This window comes from Podarcis filfolensis (genome assembly GCF_964270895.1).
Source record: "Podarcis filfolensis genome assembly, chromosome: 7".
Taxonomy (NCBI): Eukaryota; Metazoa; Chordata; class Lepidosauria; order Squamata; family Lacertidae; genus Podarcis; species Podarcis filfolensis.
Window position 1 is genome coordinate 44,155,013 of NC_139603.1, and position 21,032 is coordinate 44,176,044.

At 39.6% G+C, this 21,032-nt stretch overlaps 1 protein-coding gene across 1 annotated transcript in view; it reads left to right on the forward strand.

Moving 5' to 3' along the window:
• Positions 1-21,032, forward strand: part of LAMA1 (laminin subunit alpha 1) — an 86,945-nt gene that overhangs the window by 60,461 nt on the left and 5,452 nt on the right. The window contains exons 38-59 of the mRNA XM_083622435.1: positions 72-188; positions 269-432; positions 911-1,040; positions 2,463-2,556; positions 4,210-4,326; positions 5,642-5,824; positions 6,178-6,332; positions 7,270-7,413; positions 8,990-9,123; positions 9,429-9,579; positions 9,986-10,110; positions 11,973-12,123; positions 12,620-12,764; positions 15,040-15,181; positions 15,766-15,880; positions 16,081-16,251; positions 16,464-16,615; positions 17,143-17,328; positions 18,054-18,216; positions 18,563-18,675; positions 19,320-19,509; positions 19,868-20,026. Of these exons, the coding sequence (XP_083478561.1) occupies positions 72-188; positions 269-432; positions 911-1,040; positions 2,463-2,556; positions 4,210-4,326; positions 5,642-5,824; positions 6,178-6,332; positions 7,270-7,413; positions 8,990-9,123; positions 9,429-9,579; positions 9,986-10,110; positions 11,973-12,123; positions 12,620-12,764; positions 15,040-15,181; positions 15,766-15,880; positions 16,081-16,251; positions 16,464-16,615; positions 17,143-17,328; positions 18,054-18,216; positions 18,563-18,675; positions 19,320-19,509; positions 19,868-20,026 (3,201 nt within the window). The remainder of the gene's footprint in view (positions 1-71; positions 189-268; positions 433-910; positions 1,041-2,462; positions 2,557-4,209; positions 4,327-5,641; positions 5,825-6,177; positions 6,333-7,269; positions 7,414-8,989; positions 9,124-9,428; positions 9,580-9,985; positions 10,111-11,972; positions 12,124-12,619; positions 12,765-15,039; positions 15,182-15,765; positions 15,881-16,080; positions 16,252-16,463; positions 16,616-17,142; positions 17,329-18,053; positions 18,217-18,562; positions 18,676-19,319; positions 19,510-19,867; positions 20,027-21,032) is intronic.

A 21,032-nucleotide genomic window follows, 5' to 3' on the forward strand; every position in this document is an offset into this window, starting at 1 on the left:
AAAATGTCAGATATATTCTATAATGTTGTTACAAAGTATTAAATTTGCCCACCGTTGCATTTATGCCACAGCAAACAAAGCTGAATGTTCAAGAAAAGAAGGAACTCTCTGTTATGCTGACCAGAGAAGGCAAAGTACAGGTGGATGCAGCTGCTGCACTTGCTAAAGATGTAATTAACTCTACATCTGTAAGTTACTGAACACTTGAGTCATCATTTGTTAAAGTGAATTATCCATGACTCAGCAATAACTACTTTTGCATATTCAGAGTCTAGAAATCCACCGGGATGGACTGGTCCTATGGAATGGCAAACTAAGGCAGCATGTGGATGACCTGGTCATGCAGATGTCCACTCGAGGGGCTGTGGATTTGGTTTACAGAGCGGAAGAACGTGCAGCTGAGTTACAGAGAGTTGCTCGTGCACTAGACAGGTGAGTGAATCATGAACTGAAGCGTGGAGTTGAGTATATTACTGCCTTTACCAATAAAGTCATCCCAATAGGCCTGCTGATCTTGATGCCCTTCTGAGTTTTGCCCTTGGAGTTTAGCCAGCATTTTAAGCTTTTAGTTGCTATATAGGATGGACAAGGAACGCAAGGATTCAGGAACTGGGATTTAAATGACTGTTCTCTTGGTTGAGGGATCTGAACAAAATAAGTAAACCAAATGAAAGCTAAAGTGCAAAGGGAAGCTCAGTTAATGTGGCTGCCTTGGGTATTAGGGGAATGTACTGCCAGAGTTTAAGCAACACTATAATGTTTTTTATTTCATGAAAATTATTTATCTGCAATAGTGCAATAGTCAAGCTATTTAATGGTTTCCAAAATATGGTATGTCCCTGCATTATGCAATGTTTTAATTGGTTTAAATTTAACATGAAAAAGTTACGATTTTTCCTTCCTACTGCAGTGGTCTCCTGAATGTTAGGAATGTGTCCTTGAATGCAACAAATGCTGTCTCTGCGTTCTCCACCATTAAAAGTTTGGTTGAAAGTGCAGCGAATCTTGCAGGAGATGCCTACAGGATTATAACAGATGTGGTAAGTGCCGCTTTGAGAACTGAAGCACACTGCATTCTTACTAAAATCCATGTTTCACTCTCTAGAATGGGGCTGAGGGACCTTTGGCTCTCCAGATGTTGTTGGACTACAGTTTTCATCATTGGCCATGCAGACTGGGCCTGATGGAAGCTGTAGCCCAACATCTGGAGGGCCACAGGCTGACCACCCTTGCCCTAGAACCAGAATATGTACCATATTGTTGTTGTTTGGTCGTGTCCTACACTTCGTGACCCCATGGACCAGAGCACGCCAGGCACTCCTGTCTTCCACTGCCTCCCGCAGCTTGGTGAAACTCATGTTCGTAGCTTCGAGAACACTGTCCAACCATCTCGTCCTCTGTCATCCCCTTTTACTTGTGCCCTCAATCTTTCCTAACATCAGGATCTTTTCCAAGGAGTCTTCTCTTCTCATGAGGTGGCCAAAGTATTGGAGCCTCAGCTTCAGGATCTGTCCTTCCAGTGAGCACTCAGAGCTGATTTCCTTAAGAATGGAGAGGTTTGATCTTCTTGCAGTCCATGGGACTCTCAAGAGTCTCCTCCAGCGCCATAATTTAAAAGCATCAATTCTTCGGCGATCAGCCTTCTTTATGGTCTAGCTCTCACTTCCATACATCACTACTGGGAAAACCATAGCTTTAACTATGTACCATATTGCTAGCCCTCAAATAAAAAATATGATCTCTCTGACATGCCTAAGGTAAAATCAAAGGCAAATTTAAGCTTGGATGTAATAGTTTGATTTGTTAGTTCATGGTCACAACCCATTCTCATAAAAGAGAATGTGAATGACTTTGGATTGGTAACAGTAATCGGCATTCTTGATCAATTATTTTTTCACATTATGAAATTACTTAAAAGATTAAAAAATAACAATAATCTGAGTTAGAGTGTAGTCCTGTGCAAACTGGGAATAAGCAGCATTGAACATAGTGTGACTTGTTCACAAGTAAATATCCATAGGATTGTGCTGTATACTCAGAAGCAAGTTCTGCTAAGTTCAGTTGGATTTACTTCCAACGGCATAGGATTTCAGCCTAACTGTCAAATCTAGGATGCCTAGGAAAGTAGTACTGCATTTAAATACTGGATATGTTCACAATGCTCCATTTCTACACATTTTATTCCACTATCCAGTATAGTAATATTTTATTGTTGCTGATACTGTTGTTGTTACATCACTTTCTAAGAAATAAATGCTTTGCAGAACTAATCTTAGGATTGAGGACCATAAACCAGAATAATATGTAAACATAAGAATGTATTCCTTTAAATTCTAGCCATACATTGACAATTAATACTTTACCCCAAAAAAATTGTATTGTGGGGCTTTTCATATATATAAATAATACTTTTCATAGATTTGTTCATGTATAACAATTTTTCCTTACCTGATTATTTTAAGCCAAAAGAAACTTTTAATTCTACTGGGAAAAACATTCTCCAGCTTGGCTCCAAGTTTTTGGCTGAAGCAAAAAGTTTGCACAAGAAGTATGAAGGTAAGTATAAAATATGGATAGCTTATGAAATGTTGACTGCTATACTGATGGTCATTATTAAAACAAATGGAGTAAGTCCAATTACACCCTCTCCCTTTAAAAGGAGAGAATTGTTTTTTTACTTTCCAGCAGCAATTAACAGAAGTTGACAAAATGCTGACCCTTTGCATTACTCCCTTTCCCAGGTGATGTGTATGTATACAGACTTTTATAGATATATTATTTATATCTCACATCACCTCCAGCTATGGAAGCCATCCTACTAGAAGTCATTGTGGGGGTTTTCTTCATTTCCTCTCCCAGTGACACATGTACTTGGCTGCAAATCTACCATCAATTTTTGTCCCTTTTGTGCAGGCCTTTTTGCATTGAAAAAAGCTCTTTGTTTTGGGCAGTGGGCCGGTGAGGAGGGCTTTATAACTGATGTAAGGGCCTAGCAATCAGCTGGCTGGTGGTGGAGAAGGGAACGGCTTCAAAATTGTCAGAATCATCCATCTGCAAAGTTGGCAGATGGTTGGTTGCTCACCTCATTTTGAAAGTTTGCACATCTGTTTGCAAAAGGGGTGAGTGTGGATCCACAGTGTGTTTGTCATTCAAGCGCTGTACATGTGTACACAGTCTTAAGAGGAACCAGAAAATTATTTATTCACAGTTGGGTGGGAAAATGTTGTCACCTAAGATGAACAAGTCTTGCGGGAAATTGGTTCCCGAGAAGGATGCTGAATGCAAAACTGTCTGCTTACAGATACCTGTGTGGAAAAGTCCTGATTGGTCAGGGGAGATCTCCTGTGTACAGCTTTAGTACAGTGAGTCTGCAACTTATGCACATTTAGCTAGTGCACATTCAGCTTTACATGTTCAAAAATAAATAAATTCTTTTTTTAAAAAAAAAAGGTGGGGGGGGGGAGAGGGGGCAGTGTCCAGGAAAAAAGACTTTGGCAATCCCACCCACCATCGATCCCAATGTGTTTTTACCATACATGATTTTGGCTTGAGATCTCTAGAACGTAAATGCTGCATAAGTTCTGGGCTTACTGTATTTTGTTTTATGTCTTAATTGAGAGCAAAGCAGCCATTAATTTAATCAGAATTAGATCACCATAACTGTGTGTTGGATTTGGATATCGAAGAGATCTGCACTCAGCCGTGAATGTTACAAAGTGACTTTGGACCAGCAACCATCCTACCTCACAGGTTGTTCTGAACATCAAATGGGATGGGCATAATCATGTGCCTGAGCTCCTTTCAGGAATGGTAGAATAAAACTGATACATACAGTATATTAGCATGGAGTATAAACATTTAAGAAACATATTATGAAGCTGAACCACTTCCACATTGCCCCTCTGGCAGCATACTTGGCATTAGGGAAGAATTTTGACAGGATGTTTGCTGTGTGTGTTCTCTTGCAGCATGTGGTTTGGCTCACTATATAAAGCCTTTTCTTTTCCTGACATACTATTACAGTACATCTGCTCTCATTACCATACTGTGGTCTCTACTACGGGGTCTGATTTGGGATGAATGTTGAGGGGAGACTATTAGACAACTGGTCTTGCCTTGCACCTATGCATTGAGTTTGATAACCTTGGAAGCAGTGGTGTGAAGAAGCAGCCAGCTATGTCACGATTACAAGTGTTTATTCCTCCACAGGGCTTACATCTGGATTAAATGAGATGAACATAAAAGTGGAAAAACTTAAAGAGAAAGCTAGTGGATTTGCTAAGCAGTTTAATGGCTCACTGTTGCAACTGACTGCATTGCCAAATGGTAAGTGAAATGCATCTTGACTTCCTCTTCATTACACAAGGCAAGTATATTTAACTTGAGCAGCACCCCTGGTCGTCACTAATTGGAAAGTTCAGCAATACCTTTTCATTTTGATAATGCTGAAAACAGATGAAGCGACAGTGGCATGTAAGAAGAAAAGGTCTTCATTCTGTATCACTTTCTTGGATATGTACCATATATGATAGACATTTTCTTTTTTCTGGAAGGGTTCCAATGACTTTGCCACACACAGAGGAAGAAAATTTCAACAGGCAGCCTTTACTCTTCGTTGCTCAAAATCAAAACCTTTGCAACCTTTAAGCTGTAATGAAGATTTTAATTGAATTCATTGAAAGCATGCTGGTGAAACAGTAATCAAAAGAAGAGCCTTAAAAGACTTAGGAAAAGCCTTAAAAACTTTAGAACTTCACATAAGTAAAAAAAAAGAGAGAGAGAAGGACAAAGAATAGCTCTACTGTGTTGTTCTAAATAATATTTCTTAATAATACAAACAACCTAATTAAACTTTATAGTAGCTTTTCTGTTATATTTTTAAACAAGCAAGGGACTTTACCTAGTTTAAGATAATAATAGCTTGGAATGTAGAATATTTTTTAATGGAAAAGAACAGACTTTTAACATCTACTGCTTGTCGAGTCCATTTGCAGTAGACAGTGTCTGATTTTTTTTCTACTAGAAGATGCTGAGTCTGCTTTTGATGGCCCAATTAACTTAATACTGTTCAGTGAGCCAACGTCTCTCTTAAGATTAAAAACCAACCCGTTTTACCATTCAGGACATTAAGGTGCATCGAAATGTAACATCTGTTGACTAAAGGAAACCTACATTTAAATGTTAATGCAGTGGAGGTAATTGACTTGATGACTACTTAAATTATAATCATTCCTTGATGTTAATAAATTAAAATACTTATCTTCTGCTGTGTGTGCCTGTGTGTTTGCATCCATAGGAAATTAGCAGCTTTGTTGGGGATGTGGGTGCAGTTTAAGTTGGGGAAACTGCATGGGGAAAGTATTAATCTCTCAACTCTCCATGGCTGCTTTATTTTAAAGAGACAAACAAGTCTGTTAAGGGATCTTGTTTGCTTATCTCTTGCAAACAAGTCTGTTAAGGGATCTTGTTTGCTTATCTCTCGCATCATAGAATCATAGAGTTGGAAGGGACCATGAGGGTCATCTTATCCAACCCCCTACATACCCAGTTTGGCCTCAAAACTGGTAGCTAAGACCCAGAGCCTGAGTTTTCTGCCCTGAATGCAAGTAGGTAATCTACTTATGTTGATCATATGTTTCAGATACCAGTGAAAATATTCTCGCTGTAAGAGAGCTGGCAGTGTCTGCTAATACAACTGCTCTTAATGGTTTAAGGCACACTGGGGTTTTTAGTGAAAAGTTCCTGAACACTTCATTCACATTGTCTAAGGTTAATGAGACATTGCGGAAAACCAATGAACTTATAATCGACTCATCAAAAGCTGGTAGGTTTGCTGCTTCATTGCTCCCTAGAAATGTCCCTGCATGTGAGAGGGGAGTTAATTTTTAAACCTAAGTATTCCTTATCTTTATTTACATTAAAGCTAGTTTATACTACTTCTCTTAAAAGTGTGCAGATGAGATTTGCTAAATACTTTTCCCATGACAAGTATGCATTTCAGAATTGCAATCCTAAATTAATAGGCCATAATTATAAGAAATGCTTTAAACTGGCCATTACATATGCATTTTGTACCGGTGTGTATTTTTTCACTTGAACGCAACAAAATCTTCAGTTTTCTCCAAAATTCAAGCAACAGCACCCCGTTTCAAAACCTCAACTTCTTTTTTTTGGCAGCAGCGTCAGCTGAAAGAAAAGTGAATGAAGTTGAAATCCAGGCCGGCCTCCTGTTTGGTAGGCTGAAGCCTCTGAAAGTGCTGGAAGAGAACCTCAGCAGAAACATCTCGGAAATTAAAGAGCTCATCAGTCAAGCCCGTAAACAGGCCGCCTCTGTAAGCAGCTTATTCTACATGTTCTAGGAGGGGGAAATGCTACTAAGCTTCAATGCTACGCACATGCCTGAATCAATAGTGTATGTGTGTGTGTTGCAATATGAAGACACAGGCCACAATTCAGGGTCTCATGGAATATCCAGTAGCACTTTTGATTTCTTTCTTTCAACAACATTACGCCTATGTATGAACTCCCTGCAGTTTTAAAGGTGATTTATTATGCAGTGCATCAAATTACTGGTTAGGAAAAAAGAATTCGAAAAGCTTTACAGGGCATGAGGAGTTCTGTAGCTTGTACCCATAGTAGTTCTTATTAGTAATGTTGAGCTCTTTGTTTTCTTAATCTATCAGAGTTTCTAGAGAAATACCCTTTATGTGAAGTTACATTAACATTTGTCAACTTATTGCTCCTTGTGCTGTAGTTCATAGATAGCCAGTTGACATACTAGCTGGCAGAACTGACCCCTACAACAATTTTACCTGGTTCCTTACCAAGCTGTTGTAAAATATTTGACCCTACAGGGGCAAAACAGAACTTTAGCAAATTTCTTAGATCACAGTGAACAGGTGTCCCATTTATGTTTAGAATTTCTGGATCAGAACGTAACAAAAATGCTTCTTTGTCAGTTTGTCTGTCTGTCCGTCTGTCTGTCTGTGTCTCTTACTCTTTGTTGCATTTCTATATATAAAGGCCCTGCACTCCATAAAGCCTCAAAGTTGCATCATTAAAATTAAAATTTAATTAATATTATTTATTATTTAATAACAACACCATTATTGATGGTGGTGATGATGATTAATACTATAAATACGACACAATCCTAGAAACTAATTGGCTGAGGCAAGTCTAAACAATTTTAAATTTGACAGACCATTTCTGAAGACATGTACAACGTATATACCAACCTTGCCTTTTATTTTTTTCCTCTTTTTTCAGATTAAAGTCGCTGTGTCTGCAGAAAGAGACTGCATTCGTGCTTATCAGCCCCAGATACTGTCTACGAACTATAATACATTAACATTAAATATTAAAACAACTGAACCTGATAACCTCCTGTTTTACCTGGGTAGCAGTGGTAAGGTAAGCAGAAGGATTTAGAAGATTTTGTATGGCAACTGAAGTCTTCATTTTATATGTAGGAAACACTTTACCAAAGACCAAGTGTTCTGGTCATATACTGTAAAACCTATTAGCTGTCCCTTTATACCTAAATGGCTATTGGGTGTGATAGGTCACCCTCCCTATTCATATACATTCATTGGTGAAATGGGGATTCTAATCCACATTAGAACATAGAACCATAAAATTGTAGAGTTGTAAAGGACCCTGAGGGTTTTCTAGTCCAGTCCCCTGTAATGCAGGAATCTCAACTAGTTTATACATGACAGATGTATAAACCTCTGCTGAAAACTCTCCAGGAAAGGAGAATGCATCATACAAAACTGATATTGTATCTATGTAAGCTCTTGAATAGTCCAAATAGCAGTGGTAAGCAAAGGGTTCTTAAATTTGTATCATATGATGTATGAAATACATGGAAAGATACTGTTCCTGACATTAATAGCATTCATGATTGCTTACAGCTAATTTGGATTCTTTTGTATAGTGGTTAGCATTTATACAATAACAATCGGTTCTTCAACTACTTTCTGGGAGCGCCAGCTGTATCTTCAATTAAACAATCCTTCGGATAATTAAGCTTGGATAATTTTGTAATGTCGGCACACCTTACAAATGCACTGTTAGTTTTATTTTCCTTGAATGCTTCATTTGCACATAGCAAGTTTAATGGTCCCCAAAATTCTGTAAAGAGGTTTTTGTGGGGGGTTTTTTTAGTGTTTAAGTTGCACTTAACACTGTGTGTGTGTCTTGAGTTATTGAACCATTGGCTTCTCGAAACTCAGTGTGATCTGCATGTGTTCAGATTGCTAATTTTATTTTCAGTATTCTTGTACAGGTGATTAATATGCAAGTGGTGACTACTTATTGCAGTGTTTGGCCAATTTTAGCCATGCCATGCCACTAAAGCCCCTCTTTTTTGAGCAGGGTCATGATGCTTTGTTTGAAATGGCCCAATCCACAATGTGAGGTTAAGTGATACACACAGTTTCCCTCAGAGAATCATTCCCATATCGGCCAATGTTGTAAAGTGTTAGGTGAAGGGACCTCTGACCATTAGGTCCAGTCGTGGCTGACTCTGGGGTTGCAGCGCTCATCTCGCTTTATTGGCCGAGGGAGCCGGCGTACAGCTTCCGGGTCATGTGGCCAGCATGACTAAGTCGCTTCTGGCAAACCAGAGCAGCTCATGAAAACGCCGTTTACCTTCCCGCCGGAGCGGTACCTATTTATCTACTTGCACTTTGACATGCTTTTGAACTGTTAGGTTGGCAGGAGCAGGGACCGAGCAATGGGAGCTCACCCCGTCGTAGGGATTCGAACCGCCAACCTTCTGATCGGCAAGCCCTAGGCTCTGTAGTTTAACCCACAGCCCCACCTGCGTCCCTTTGTAAAGTGTTACTTTGCTGCTTATTTAAGACGTGAACCAAGTCTCATTTGGATTTGATCAATGCTTTCAAATACTGACTTTTAGTAGCTGACATTCACCAACGTTAGCCATTTGGGCATTCTCTCAGTGTTTTGGCAACCTTTTTTTTAGGCTGATTTCATGGCAGTGGAGATGCGACGTGGGAAGGTGGCCTTTTTGTGGGATATGGGCTCTGGATCAACAAGGCTGGAATACCCTGACTTTTCCATTAACAACAACAAATGGCACAGAATACATGCTACAAGGTAAGATGTAACTGGTGTGCAGCACATGTAATTAATGAACCCTAGGGGAATATCAGATTTGCACAGTCACCAATAAACCTGAAATAATTACTGTCTAAAGGAGAATTATTATTATTTTATTGGGAAGTACAACTCATCCAAATAATTGGGGTTGATGAGAGCATCTGCTGTCAACCATGTATAATGTAGCCATTTTTAATTTCAGAAAATTTCTCAGTTCTTTCTTTAGTGATAAGTATATAACACAGATTGGCAGTTAAGCATGCATAACTATTTTAAATCCCCTTATTATTTGTGATAATTAGGTTTGGAAGAACTGGCACTCTGAGTGTAGAAGAGGCAAACACTTCTCAGAAGCCCTTTATGAGAACTGCCACCTCATCTGGGACAGCTACAGTACTGGATGTAAACCAATCAACACTCATGTTTATTGGTGGACTTGGAGGACAAATAAAGGTGAAAAAATTAATAGCCATGCTGTAATACTTCATTATTGTTCATTATTGTCGCTTTCCACTCACTGTTCTGTGCTGAATGAACAATAATTGCCACACATTCAGAGATGACAGGAGATATGTTTAGCAGCATTTCTTCCAAATCATGCAGCTTCTCAGCTGGCAGATCCTGAATGTAGGATTGTGCCCCTAGTTGACTATGGATATCATTTTTGTATTTTTCTTCTTATTTTAAGCCACCTGCACACATATAATTATGAATAACCGTATCAGTAATGCTCTTATTTGCCTAGTACAATTTATCCTGATTATCAAGTTACAACTTTAGGCCACGGATTGCTGTTTATCTGGATAAATGTCAAATTCCCTTTTTTATTATCATTCATGGTGTGCTTCTTCTGTAACAGAAATCACCTGCCATTAAGGTTACTCATTTTAAGGGATGCATGGGGGAAGCATCCTTGAATGGCAAATCTGTTGGACTTTGGAACTATGTGGAGAGGGAAGGCAAGTGCAATGGATGCTTTGGAAGGTGAGAACTTGAAACAGTTTATAGAAATCTGTAATTAAAACAGGAGTTGTCTTGCATGTTTGCATAAATACAGCTCCTCCACAGGAGTGATGTTTGGTTGAGCTGGGCATTCCTGCTTTGCTCCTCATTCGTATAAAGGCTCATGATCTTTTGTGTGGCTGGGTCCAGGTTCCAAACCACACCACCATGACTGTAGAAACTCCTTGGGGCTTTTATTTGGTGCAGTCGCCTGCCATTGTTTCCTGTGAGCATATTGAAGCTCCTTCTTACCATTTTACAGAATCCACATGAAAAGAAGGGAGTACATGTGCTTCATCACAGCCAAACTATGGATGGCTGTTGGGTTCCTGGTTTTGTCCTTCGCCTTTCCCCTCCCCAAATGCAGATTGATTTTTTTCACCCACTTCCTAGCTTGTGGTAACTATAATTTACCATGATATGCAAACTGAGCAATCCTTGGTTCCTGCTAAAAACAATGCCTCAAAAACTAAGCAGTGTGTTCTGATTCTTGTTGGGCAGAATGCTGTGGTTACCGCTGATTGGTTTTTTTGCCTGAGTTTGAAAGTCACAGGAAACTGGTGTAAATGAGAGAAGGCATGGGGCAGTGGTTAGGACCAGGAAGACTTAGGTTCAAATCCCCAAACAAGCCTTGAAGCAAACTTTCAGCCAGTCGCTATCTTTCCACTTAACCTACCTCACAGTGATCTTATGATTACATGACAAGGGGATGATAATCTATTACTACTGCTACTCTTAGGAAGTAGACAAGGGAACTTTTCCAACCAGAGCACATTCCCCATGATTAAACTCTGATTTGGATGTTTTTCCATGCATGTATATTTGTTCTCTGTGAAAATGTGCTTTAAAATAGCATCAGATATTACATTCATTTAGTTCTCAAATAAAATAGCATCAGATATTACATTCATTTAGTTCTTAAATATGGGAAGCCCAGCCAGATGGGCGGGGTACACATAATAAATTATTATTATTATTATTATTATTATTATTATTATTATTATTATTCATGTTTTAACAACTGTATATGACAAAAAAAATTGTTTATTTTATTTTGCAGATTCCTGGTAGGTATCATTTGTAACCAGCAGAGGGAGATGCAGGACTATTTTAGAAATGTTTAAATATCATCAGACCAATCCTTATAATTATGGCTTGATTTCTTGAGCCACTTTCCCTGAGAGTGTTTATCCAGTAAATCAGTGACAGCAGTTTGGAAGATTGGAATGTATATATTCTGTTTTTGCACCTGATGATTTTACCATAATAATTATTTCAGAATATGCCCGCAATTTGCAATTTTGCTTATCAGGCTGGTTAACATGGTAGGCAAATTGTGTCAGTTAATTGAAGTTAAACAAGCCAATTTCCCCCTGTATTGGTCTGTAAGATCACTTAGATGACCCGGAGGAATTCAACTTGTGATATCACACCCTGCAGAATACAATAGGATGGTGACCCACAACACAAAAAACAGTACTATTAACAGCATATGAAAACATAAAACAGGAATTCAAACACATGAAACATGGGCTGATTCCATAGATCAGGGAAAGCCAGGGCAAAATTGTAAATCTGTACAAGATGCCTGAAGCAGCAGAAGCTTACTGCTTTATATGTGGATGAGAGGAGAGCATTCCACAGTACAGAGGCAACAGCTGAAAATGCCCAGTTTTTGTAATGTGCATTGCTTAGAGGATTTTTTAAAAAATAAATGATTTATAAATGCTTTTAAATAAAAATGATTAGCTTAAGGTTCTGTGGGTAGAGTTTCCATTCTTGACAAGAAAGCGACTCCTTTTCTGGAGGCTGGAACCATTTAAATGTTTTGTTTGTTTCTGCAGCCCACAGGATGAAGACACTTCATTTCACTTTGATGGGAGTGGATATTCAGTGGTGGAGAAGTCACTTCGCTCCACTGTGACCCAAATCATAGTATTTTTCAGCACCTTCTCGCCAAATGGGCTCTTAGTGTACCTGACTTCTAATGGCACAGTAAGAAAACTCACCCAGTGTTTAAAAGCACTATTTAGACCAGTAGTTTCCAAAGATTCTGTGGAAATGACTAGTGATTGTATATACTTTTCAACAAAAAGTGGCACTGACTATTTATATAGTACTATGATTTTCTGCTGAATGTTGAAAACCATTGTTTAAAGGCATATAGTATCTTTATTTCCCCCTGACATGCATACATAAAATCTTGGGCAGTATCCAACTAACTTGTTCTTGCACAATGGAACTGCCACCCTCCTCCCTCTGCACACACCCCTAAATCTTTTCTGGGTTTCTTCCAACCATCTAGAGCAGATTTGGGGAGGGCACATGGAACATGCTGGGAGATGAGGGGGGAAGTTCCATTGAGCAGGATCAGGTTGGTTGGGTACTACCCTTGGTGTTTTATATTGTATGTTGCCTTGAGCTTATTGAGAGGAGAGGGGGCTACCAAAAAGCTTTTATTTATTTTCTGACTTTTGTTTCATCCTTGCAGAGGGATTTCTTGTCTCTGGAGCTTGTGGATGGCAAAGTTAAGCTAACTGTTGATCTTGGTTCAGGTCCTCTTACCCTTAAAACAGAAAGTCGCTACAATAATGGAACATGGTATAAAATTTCATTCACCCGAAACAAAAAAGAAGGTAAAATGTTACATATGGGCTGAAAAAAACAGATGCTTACTCTTTCTATAATTATTAGCAGATAGCCAAATGGAGGGAAAACCAAGCGAAGTAAACTATTCCTGTCTCCATGATTTTGATGAAATAATGGTCTCAGGTGATTTAACTTGTGTTGTTTTAAAAAAGGCCACAGCTTCATGCAAATGTCCAAGCATGTTTTTAGCTAAATCCAAATAGACTTCAACATTACTTCTTTCTTATGTGTTTGTTTGTTTTTTAATCCAACTTCTAAGAGAAGTTACTTGATCTATTGGAACTGTGTATCAGCAAAACAGTGACAAAATTCTGTGAATTAATTTTCAATATAGTGCAGAAGCTTAAACATTTCTTGGCTTTTGAGAATTGTTTTATGAGGACGATGCACTTTGTTGTACATTAGGGTGAATAACATAAATCAATAAATGGGCTCGTGCTGGGACAGGAAACTTTCCAAGTGACAGTCAAGAAGCATATGTGTGTGTGAACAAGAAGATGATGACCCCTAGTTGGGTGGCGCATCCATTCTGCATTCAGGAGGACCCAGGTTCAATCCCCAGCACCCCCAAGTTGGGCGGGGATCAGTGGCACCAGCTGCTGGGGGTTGAGCCCTTTTAGGGGGCACCAATATTTTTGGGGGGTGGGGCTGCCCCCATGTCCAAAAAGCGCAGAGGCAAAGCATGGAGCTGAGCACAGCACAGCTCCAGTGGCCAGCTCCTTCTCCTCCTGCCACAAGAAGTAGCCTCCCACTGGTGGTGGCACCAGGGGGAGAGAGAGAGCCACTTGCCATGAAAGCTGCATGGCCACCACATTCAGCTCCTTCCCCGGTTCCTCCCAATGTCCTGATGTCATGCATGAGATGTTGGCCACCGCCAATCATCCTCCTAAGCTGGCGCCTCTGGCTGGGATAGACTCCCGGAGAGCCACTCCCAACTAGTGGATAATATTTGACTAGAGGAACCAAATATAACAGGTCTTCCAGTGTTCTTATGAGAGGATTGGCTGCTACCACGCGATGACATGTTGTAACATTCCCAGATTACTTCAGGAAGCAGGATGCTGGTCTAGATGGAGGTTCGGTCTCATGATATAGGATTCTACTTTTTATGCTGTTTTGTTATTTTGTTCACATTGATCTGACTTATCAGTGAAGGTCACTTTCTGTATAATGCTACCACTTCTTTTTTATTACTCCTTGGTGGGAGATTGTTTTGACTGGTTGGTTCTGTTCTCGCTGATGTCAGCGCCTGACAGTTGACAATTCATATATAAGCTAGAGTACTTGCACATTCAAAAGACCTGTTTAGGTTTGTTTACTTTAATTGAATTCTCCATGGGCCTTTGATCTTTTGGCTTAATGCTAAAATGTCCTTACATCAGTTTAACCATGCGACAAATGAGGTTGTAAATTTCAGACAGGGAGATTCTTCAGCATGGAATCTATATAGTTGTTTTCTCTGGACGTTTCTACTCAACTGCGTAACAGTGGAGGCAAGGCAAGGATTTAAAATGAGATTAGCCCTTTAAGATTCACAACCATATAACCAAGTATTGGAACTTGGTTAGTGGAAGGAAGAAATCATACAGTGTCAGAAGTACTTTACCCAGTCACTATCCAACGGGAGTGACTGGAAACCATTGCTCACAAAGAGCTTGACTTGTGAAACATGGAAATAAATAAGGAATGGCATCCAGGGTCAAGTGAATGGACATCTGCTTGTGCAAGAGCGCCTCCCCATCCTCTTAACTCCCTTTCAGCTCCCATCTCCTGCCCCTGCTTCCCTCATCTGCTCTGGAGAGTTCTTCAGTCCTCCAGAATAATTTGAGGTTGGGAATTATGGAGAAAGCAGGATCCATTCTGTCAGCTGTGTTCATTCTACAGGCAGACATACATTGTTGGATTTCACCCCAAGGAGGTTTTGGTTCATGAACCTATGAGAAATTTACTGCATATGTGTTTGTTGAATCAGGAAGACTGGAAAAACTTGGAAATTGACATTGCTATTACCTGTTGTGGAAATAGTGTCCAAAATAGCATATAAGCCATATGTTTCATATTTTTCCTTAATGAGGAAGGGGCCTTCATAGAAGAATTAGATAAGCTCAGTAAAATATCTAGACCCATATTAGTAAAGCAGTTTGTCAAAATGATATCCTGTTACTATTATGTTTTGCTGTAATGTTTGAGTCGTAACAAATGTAGCATAGCAAAATCTCAGATATTTCTGTTTGCTAATCTCTGATTTCATTACCCTTTCAGGGATTTTGGCAGTCATGGACGCTTATAACCTGAGTTCTAAAGAAACCAAACAAGGAATATCCCCTGGTACAGCCTCTGACCTGAATCGTTCCGATAAGGATCCTATTTACATTGGCGGGTTACCGCGGTCAAGGGCAGTAAGGTAGGCTTAAATAAAAAGAGTTATACGCTTAGATCTTCCTATATTTGAACTTTCTCATATAGTATTTAAATGCAGGGTCCCAGGTTCCTTTGAACTCCTAATTTGCTTTGAACTTCAGGCTTCATAACACTCCTTACTTGTTTTTATATAGTGTTTTATTTTGTGTTTTTTGCTTTTGTTTGTCTTAGTAAACTAACTAAGCAAGCAAACTAAGAAAACAAACATGAATGCATCACAATCTATATAAATACACTCATTTCTACCCACCTTCTTTTCTGCCTAGCATATTGCAAACCAAATACCAATACCAAACTGAAAATTGCCCTGACATTTCTTAAGAATTATCTGAGAATCTGGGAAGAGATGCAGGGACAGAGGAAAGAAAAAGTTTCTCGCCGTGTCAGGTTTCATTTATGGACAGAATTCAAAATGATTGTGAATGTATCCAGTAACCGTTTCCCTCTACTAGTTTTCATAGTGTGCTTGCTTATTCTGTAATTTGGATTTACACAGCCATTCCTTTTGAGCTAAATATCGTAGACCAATGTTTCTCTCCCCACCCCAATAATATTTTCTCTTTTTAGGAAAGGGCTTAACAGTAGAAAATATGTGGGATGTATTAAGAACTTGGAAATATCCCGTTCCACTTTTGATTTGCTTAAAAACTCATACGGTGTGAGGAAAGGCTGCATTCTGGAGGTAGGACACACAGGTAGTTCTTGGTAAATTTAAACTGATTGCTACTTGTTGCTGGAAAAACCAATCAACAGTGTCTGCTGATACTATAATGGATGCTATAATGTTGATAAATTGTCAGATAATCAACTCCTGCATTGTTATGTCTCTGACAGATAGAAGATCTAATTCACTCATTTTATTTCTCTTCTTTTGCAAAATAGCCCATACACAGTGCTAGTATCTTGAGCAATGGCTATATTGAGTTGCTGCCCAAACCCCTGTCAGCAGAATCAGAACTTATGGCCACTTTTGCTACAAAGAATGCCAGCGGCATCATCCTCGTTGGGCTAAGTAAAGGCGCAGAAAAGCGAAGGCGCAGGCAAGCTCAGCTGGTAAGCACCCAACCATCTTTTCAGCTCTTGTGGTCTCAAGTGTCTTCTTAGTCATTCCCTAGTGGTGTCATCCAAAGTCAAGCAGGGATGCTCACACTGTTGAGCACAATTCAGATTGGAATGGGGTGAGCAGAATCGGGATTGGGCAGCACAGTTTACAAGAAGTATGCAAGAGAGTAATAGCTGAACTTGATCTTCTCCATCTTTCTCAGCCCTTTTTCTCCATCATGTTGGTCAATGGCCATTTGGCAGTGCATGTCAATGCCGGGGACAGAGCAAGTACAAGAAAGGTCCTTGTTGAGCCTGCTAATGGAACTTACAGTGATGGGCGAGAACATTCGGTCATCCTGACTCGGAATAAGAGGTAGAAGCTGAATCACTTGTTTAATTAAGGCCTGTTGTCAAGTTTACCGTGTTCCCTAAAGAACTGGCTTAGTTTAGTTCATTTCAGTAGAATAACCACAGTTGTGTTTTTCTGCTGTTAATGGAGAAGTTGTGATTTATATGGTAATTGCATACACTACAGAGCCTCTGATTAAGTTGTGCATGGATGCTCCCTTGAAATTGCTAGACATTTTGGCCACCAGGGAGAATCATGCCAAGTACTGATACAAGAAGTACACACACAATTAGCTATTTTATTTATTAGATGGAGAAACATATAAATCCAATGTTTTATGTGACACCTACAACTGAATTAGTGCTAGAAATTAATTGGAATGCTACTGAACACGCCTGGTCTGCCATACAATCGGGACTGCAAGATCCTTTGGAGAACCACCATTATTTCTGATTCATTTACTGTGGATTCCTCACTATTATTGTTCTTAAATCAGACATTTTTTTAATTGGATAATAGTTCACTTTGTGGTGTTTTCTTCTTCTTTCCAGGGTTATAACTGTCCAGGTGGATGAAAGTAGCCCTGCAGAAATTAGGCTTGGCCCATTGGCAGAAACTAGGCCAATGAATATATCCAACTTCTTCATTGGTGGGATTCCTGCAGGAGAAGGCATTTTAGGACTAAAGATGGCAGGCTCTTTCTATGGCTGTATAACCAACTTGATATTTAATATGGAGTAAGTTTATTATTTATTTAAAATATCCGTGTACAGCCTTTATTTTCAGAGCCAAAGCTCCCTCAAGGTGGCTTCTATGAAAGTGATAATGTACACAACACAATTATAAATAAAGCTAAGAAACCAGAAATAATAAAACACACAGGAACCCCCAAACTTAACATGGGCAAATCCATAGCTATGGTTCTTTGACAATGATATCAAATTGATTAGATTGCCATCCTTGTTTCCATTGCTTTAGCCTTAAACCTTAAATTCTTCCTAAGGCCTTTTTTTGCCCAGATGATGATACAGCAGATTATGTTGCCCCTCTGTAGCTGCTTGCAAGTATTCTCGGGGTACAACAGTTGCTTGCTGGTGGTGATGTGCGTCACTTGGCATTCACGTCACAGGAAAACATGCAGGTGTCAAGTTTTTGCCTCACTTTGTTTAAAGTTGCAACGAAGTCCAGAATCACAGCTGACTGTTATGGAGGATGTGTCCAGGGTGGAACAAAGAACAGGCAAAACCTGTAGATGTTACACCCAAAACACATAATTGTGGAGATGTCTGACTAGTGTCAATAAACGTGAGGGCTCTTTTGAATTTCACATAGGGAGTTTTTGTAAGCGCTGCTTGTAACATGTCTCCAGCTTTCATAGTATGCACAGTGGACCTGTTAACAGTGGTTCTGTTTCTTGTGTGTTTCATTGAAATAAATAAATTGTTCTTTCTTTAAAACCCAGACTTCTGGATTTCACCACTGCAGTGAGGTATGAAGGTGTGGATATGGATAGTTGCTTCCTTTGGGAGAGGCCTAGGCCTACCATCCAGCCAGAAGACATTGAGATTCTTCCTGAGATGCAGATGATGCCAATTTCTTACAGGCCTCTTGCAGAAATTAAGAAAGTATGTTGTCAAAATTTAATCAGTCTTTTCCCCCATGGCAAGACCTGGAAATATGAGAGGTGTTAAGACAGACAAAGGGGGGGGGGAGAGAAGCAGGGTGACAGAATGACCTGCAAAGGGCTTGCCACTTCTGAATCCAGTTCCCCAGCCCTGATCTAAACCTACAGCTCTTGTCTGCAAAGATGAATGTTGTATTATTTCTCCCTGGGTTCTGATAATGTTAGTTTTGCTTGAATTTTATACTTGTGATTTATATATTGTGAGGCATCAGCATTAAGGTGAAAAACTAAGCAAAGCAATGCTTGGATGCAAGGGGTGGGATTTTAACTAATGTTTTCTTTAATAGAAACCTTGTGTAGAGGATGAAATACTGAAGTATGTTTCTGGCGCTCATCAGTTTGGCCTTGCAAGGAACAGTCACTTGATGCTTCTTTTCAATCAGTCCACTGTAAGAAAAAAGTAGGTATATTTTGCTATGATTAATTGTAATTTTAAAAAAATTAAATGGCGCTTTTAAACATGCAAAATGCCTAACAACATGTGAGATAGGCCATCATTCCAGTTTCGCAGAGCGCTATTGAATAAAAGTTTAGAAAGGTTTAATTCCACTGATTTGTAAGAGAGTTAAGCAAGTATGTATCTCTCTTTGGGATAAGCTAAAGCAGTTAGTTTTAAAGGGTGTGGGTGTGTTAAAGTCTATGCACCAGAGACACTTGGAAGGCAGTCCTTCTCCACAGGAAAGCTCCTCCCTCAATGGAGACAGGCAGGATCCAGAATCTTCCGTCTTCCTCAGTGGAAGATTGGTTGGTTCATCTGCAGCTCCTGAGAACATAGCCATTTATCTTCATGTCCACTAACTCTTGTCTTGTTTCCACCTTCTTCTTCTTTACCTCACTTCCCTTCCTTACTGGTTCTCACACCACCTGCCTTCACCTTCCTTCCTTACCTGTGGCGCTCTAGCCACAAGCAGAGAATAGATGTGATGGTGTTTCATTTTCTTTATCATAGGCATACTATACTTGCACCATTCTCTTCCTCTGGAGAGCTTAGAACAGTTTTCATTGGCTTCCAAGCTCTGATCAATTTCATGCTTCCTCCCCTAGGCTTTCTGTGCAGTTGAACCTCAGGACTTTTGCTTCTAGTGGCCTGATATATTACATGACGCACCAAAAGCAGGTTGATTATGCAGCCCTTCAGCTACAAGGGGGAAAGCTTTATTTTTCATTTGATCTTGGAAAGGGTCGGGCAGTAGCCTTTCATGGAGCAATCGTCAGTGATGGGAAATGGCATACGGTAGGTGGGCCAAATGCCTGCATCCAGCCTTTTCTTAGGTCTGAGTCTCCTGCCTTTCTCGCATACTTTCTTATGCTGGAAAAATAATTCCTGGTTAAGTATTCTCCTCTTGCACTATTTCAGAGCTTTTCATTATCTGCATGCCGGTATTTTAAAAATAAAAATAAATTTCTCATTAAATGCATGGTAGCTTTTGCATTTCTTTACTAACGTACTGCGCATTAAGTTATCCAAAGGCAATAATTTGCTGAAAAATGTAGTAAATAAAGATTGCATTGATGCAACCCTATTCTTAATTGGATGTTTCCTAGTCTTAACTATTGGTGTCATCTTACAAATATTGTATCTTATCTTATAGGTGAAGACAGAGTATACTAAAAGGAAAGGTGTTGTCATAGTTGATGGGCAGGAATCTGCGGCTGTAAATGTTCCAGGAGATGGAAACACATTGGATGTAGATGGGAAGCTGTACCTAGGGGGGCTACCCTCGGCTTTTGCAGCCAAGAAAATTGGAAATGTAAGCTTTTTCTCTTTAATTGTCCTTTATGTCTATTGTCTGCCAGGCAAATCAGGCTGCATAACAGCATTCTGAAAGAAAACAACAATTTTTAGTGCATTGAAACACAAAATCCGTGCGGGAATCGTTGCACACCACTGACTTGTCAATATCAGATGTTGATATCAGCAGCATGGAAGTTTTGGTGCTTTTATACCATCGTTCATCCCTCTCACCTCCTAGGTCTGAATGTGTTTAAAGTATACAAGTCCTTTGAATCTTTATTTTATTTAGAAAGATAATAGCAAAAGCAGTGATTTCTACCTAAGCTTTGCAAAGTGTATTAGTGTCTGAAAGAAACAGCTTCAGCTTTCACTGTGTCTGCTTCTTCATAGCCATAACAAAAGCAGTATGACATTTCTGAACAGTGAAAAATGTATCCTGTAACCAGGTGGGGGCTCCCAACATTATTTCTTAAATTAAATAAACTTCTGGTGGTCTGATTTTTATCCCAGCAGTGGTGCTGGCAAGAAGGGAGAATTAACTCTTTCCTACATCCTGTTTTCTGAATTCCCCTCTCCCTCTAGCTCAGTAGCCATCAAGGAAAAAATGTAGGTATTTGTATTGTGTGTGTGTTTTTCCTGCTGTGGAGCTAATAAAAGGATTCAGTTTAATTTAGAAATTCACTCTTCCAAGACAACAATGCCCATTTACACCACAAAGAACTCATAACCCACCTACTTTCAGCAGCCAGAAACACCATAACCAGACACTGGAGAGACCTGTCAGGAGTAAGCATGGACCAATGGTACCAAATAGTATGGGAAACAGCCCTACTAGAAAAATTAACTAATAAACTGAAACTGACACGGGGACAAACAGAAGAAGACACCTTCACCCCGGCATGGCTCCCCTTTATCACATACACAGCCCAACAGGACAACGACAATAATCCACCAACAGCATACAAATCAATATGGCTAACCTGATCCAAAACACCCACCCACCTCACTCACACACGAAAACA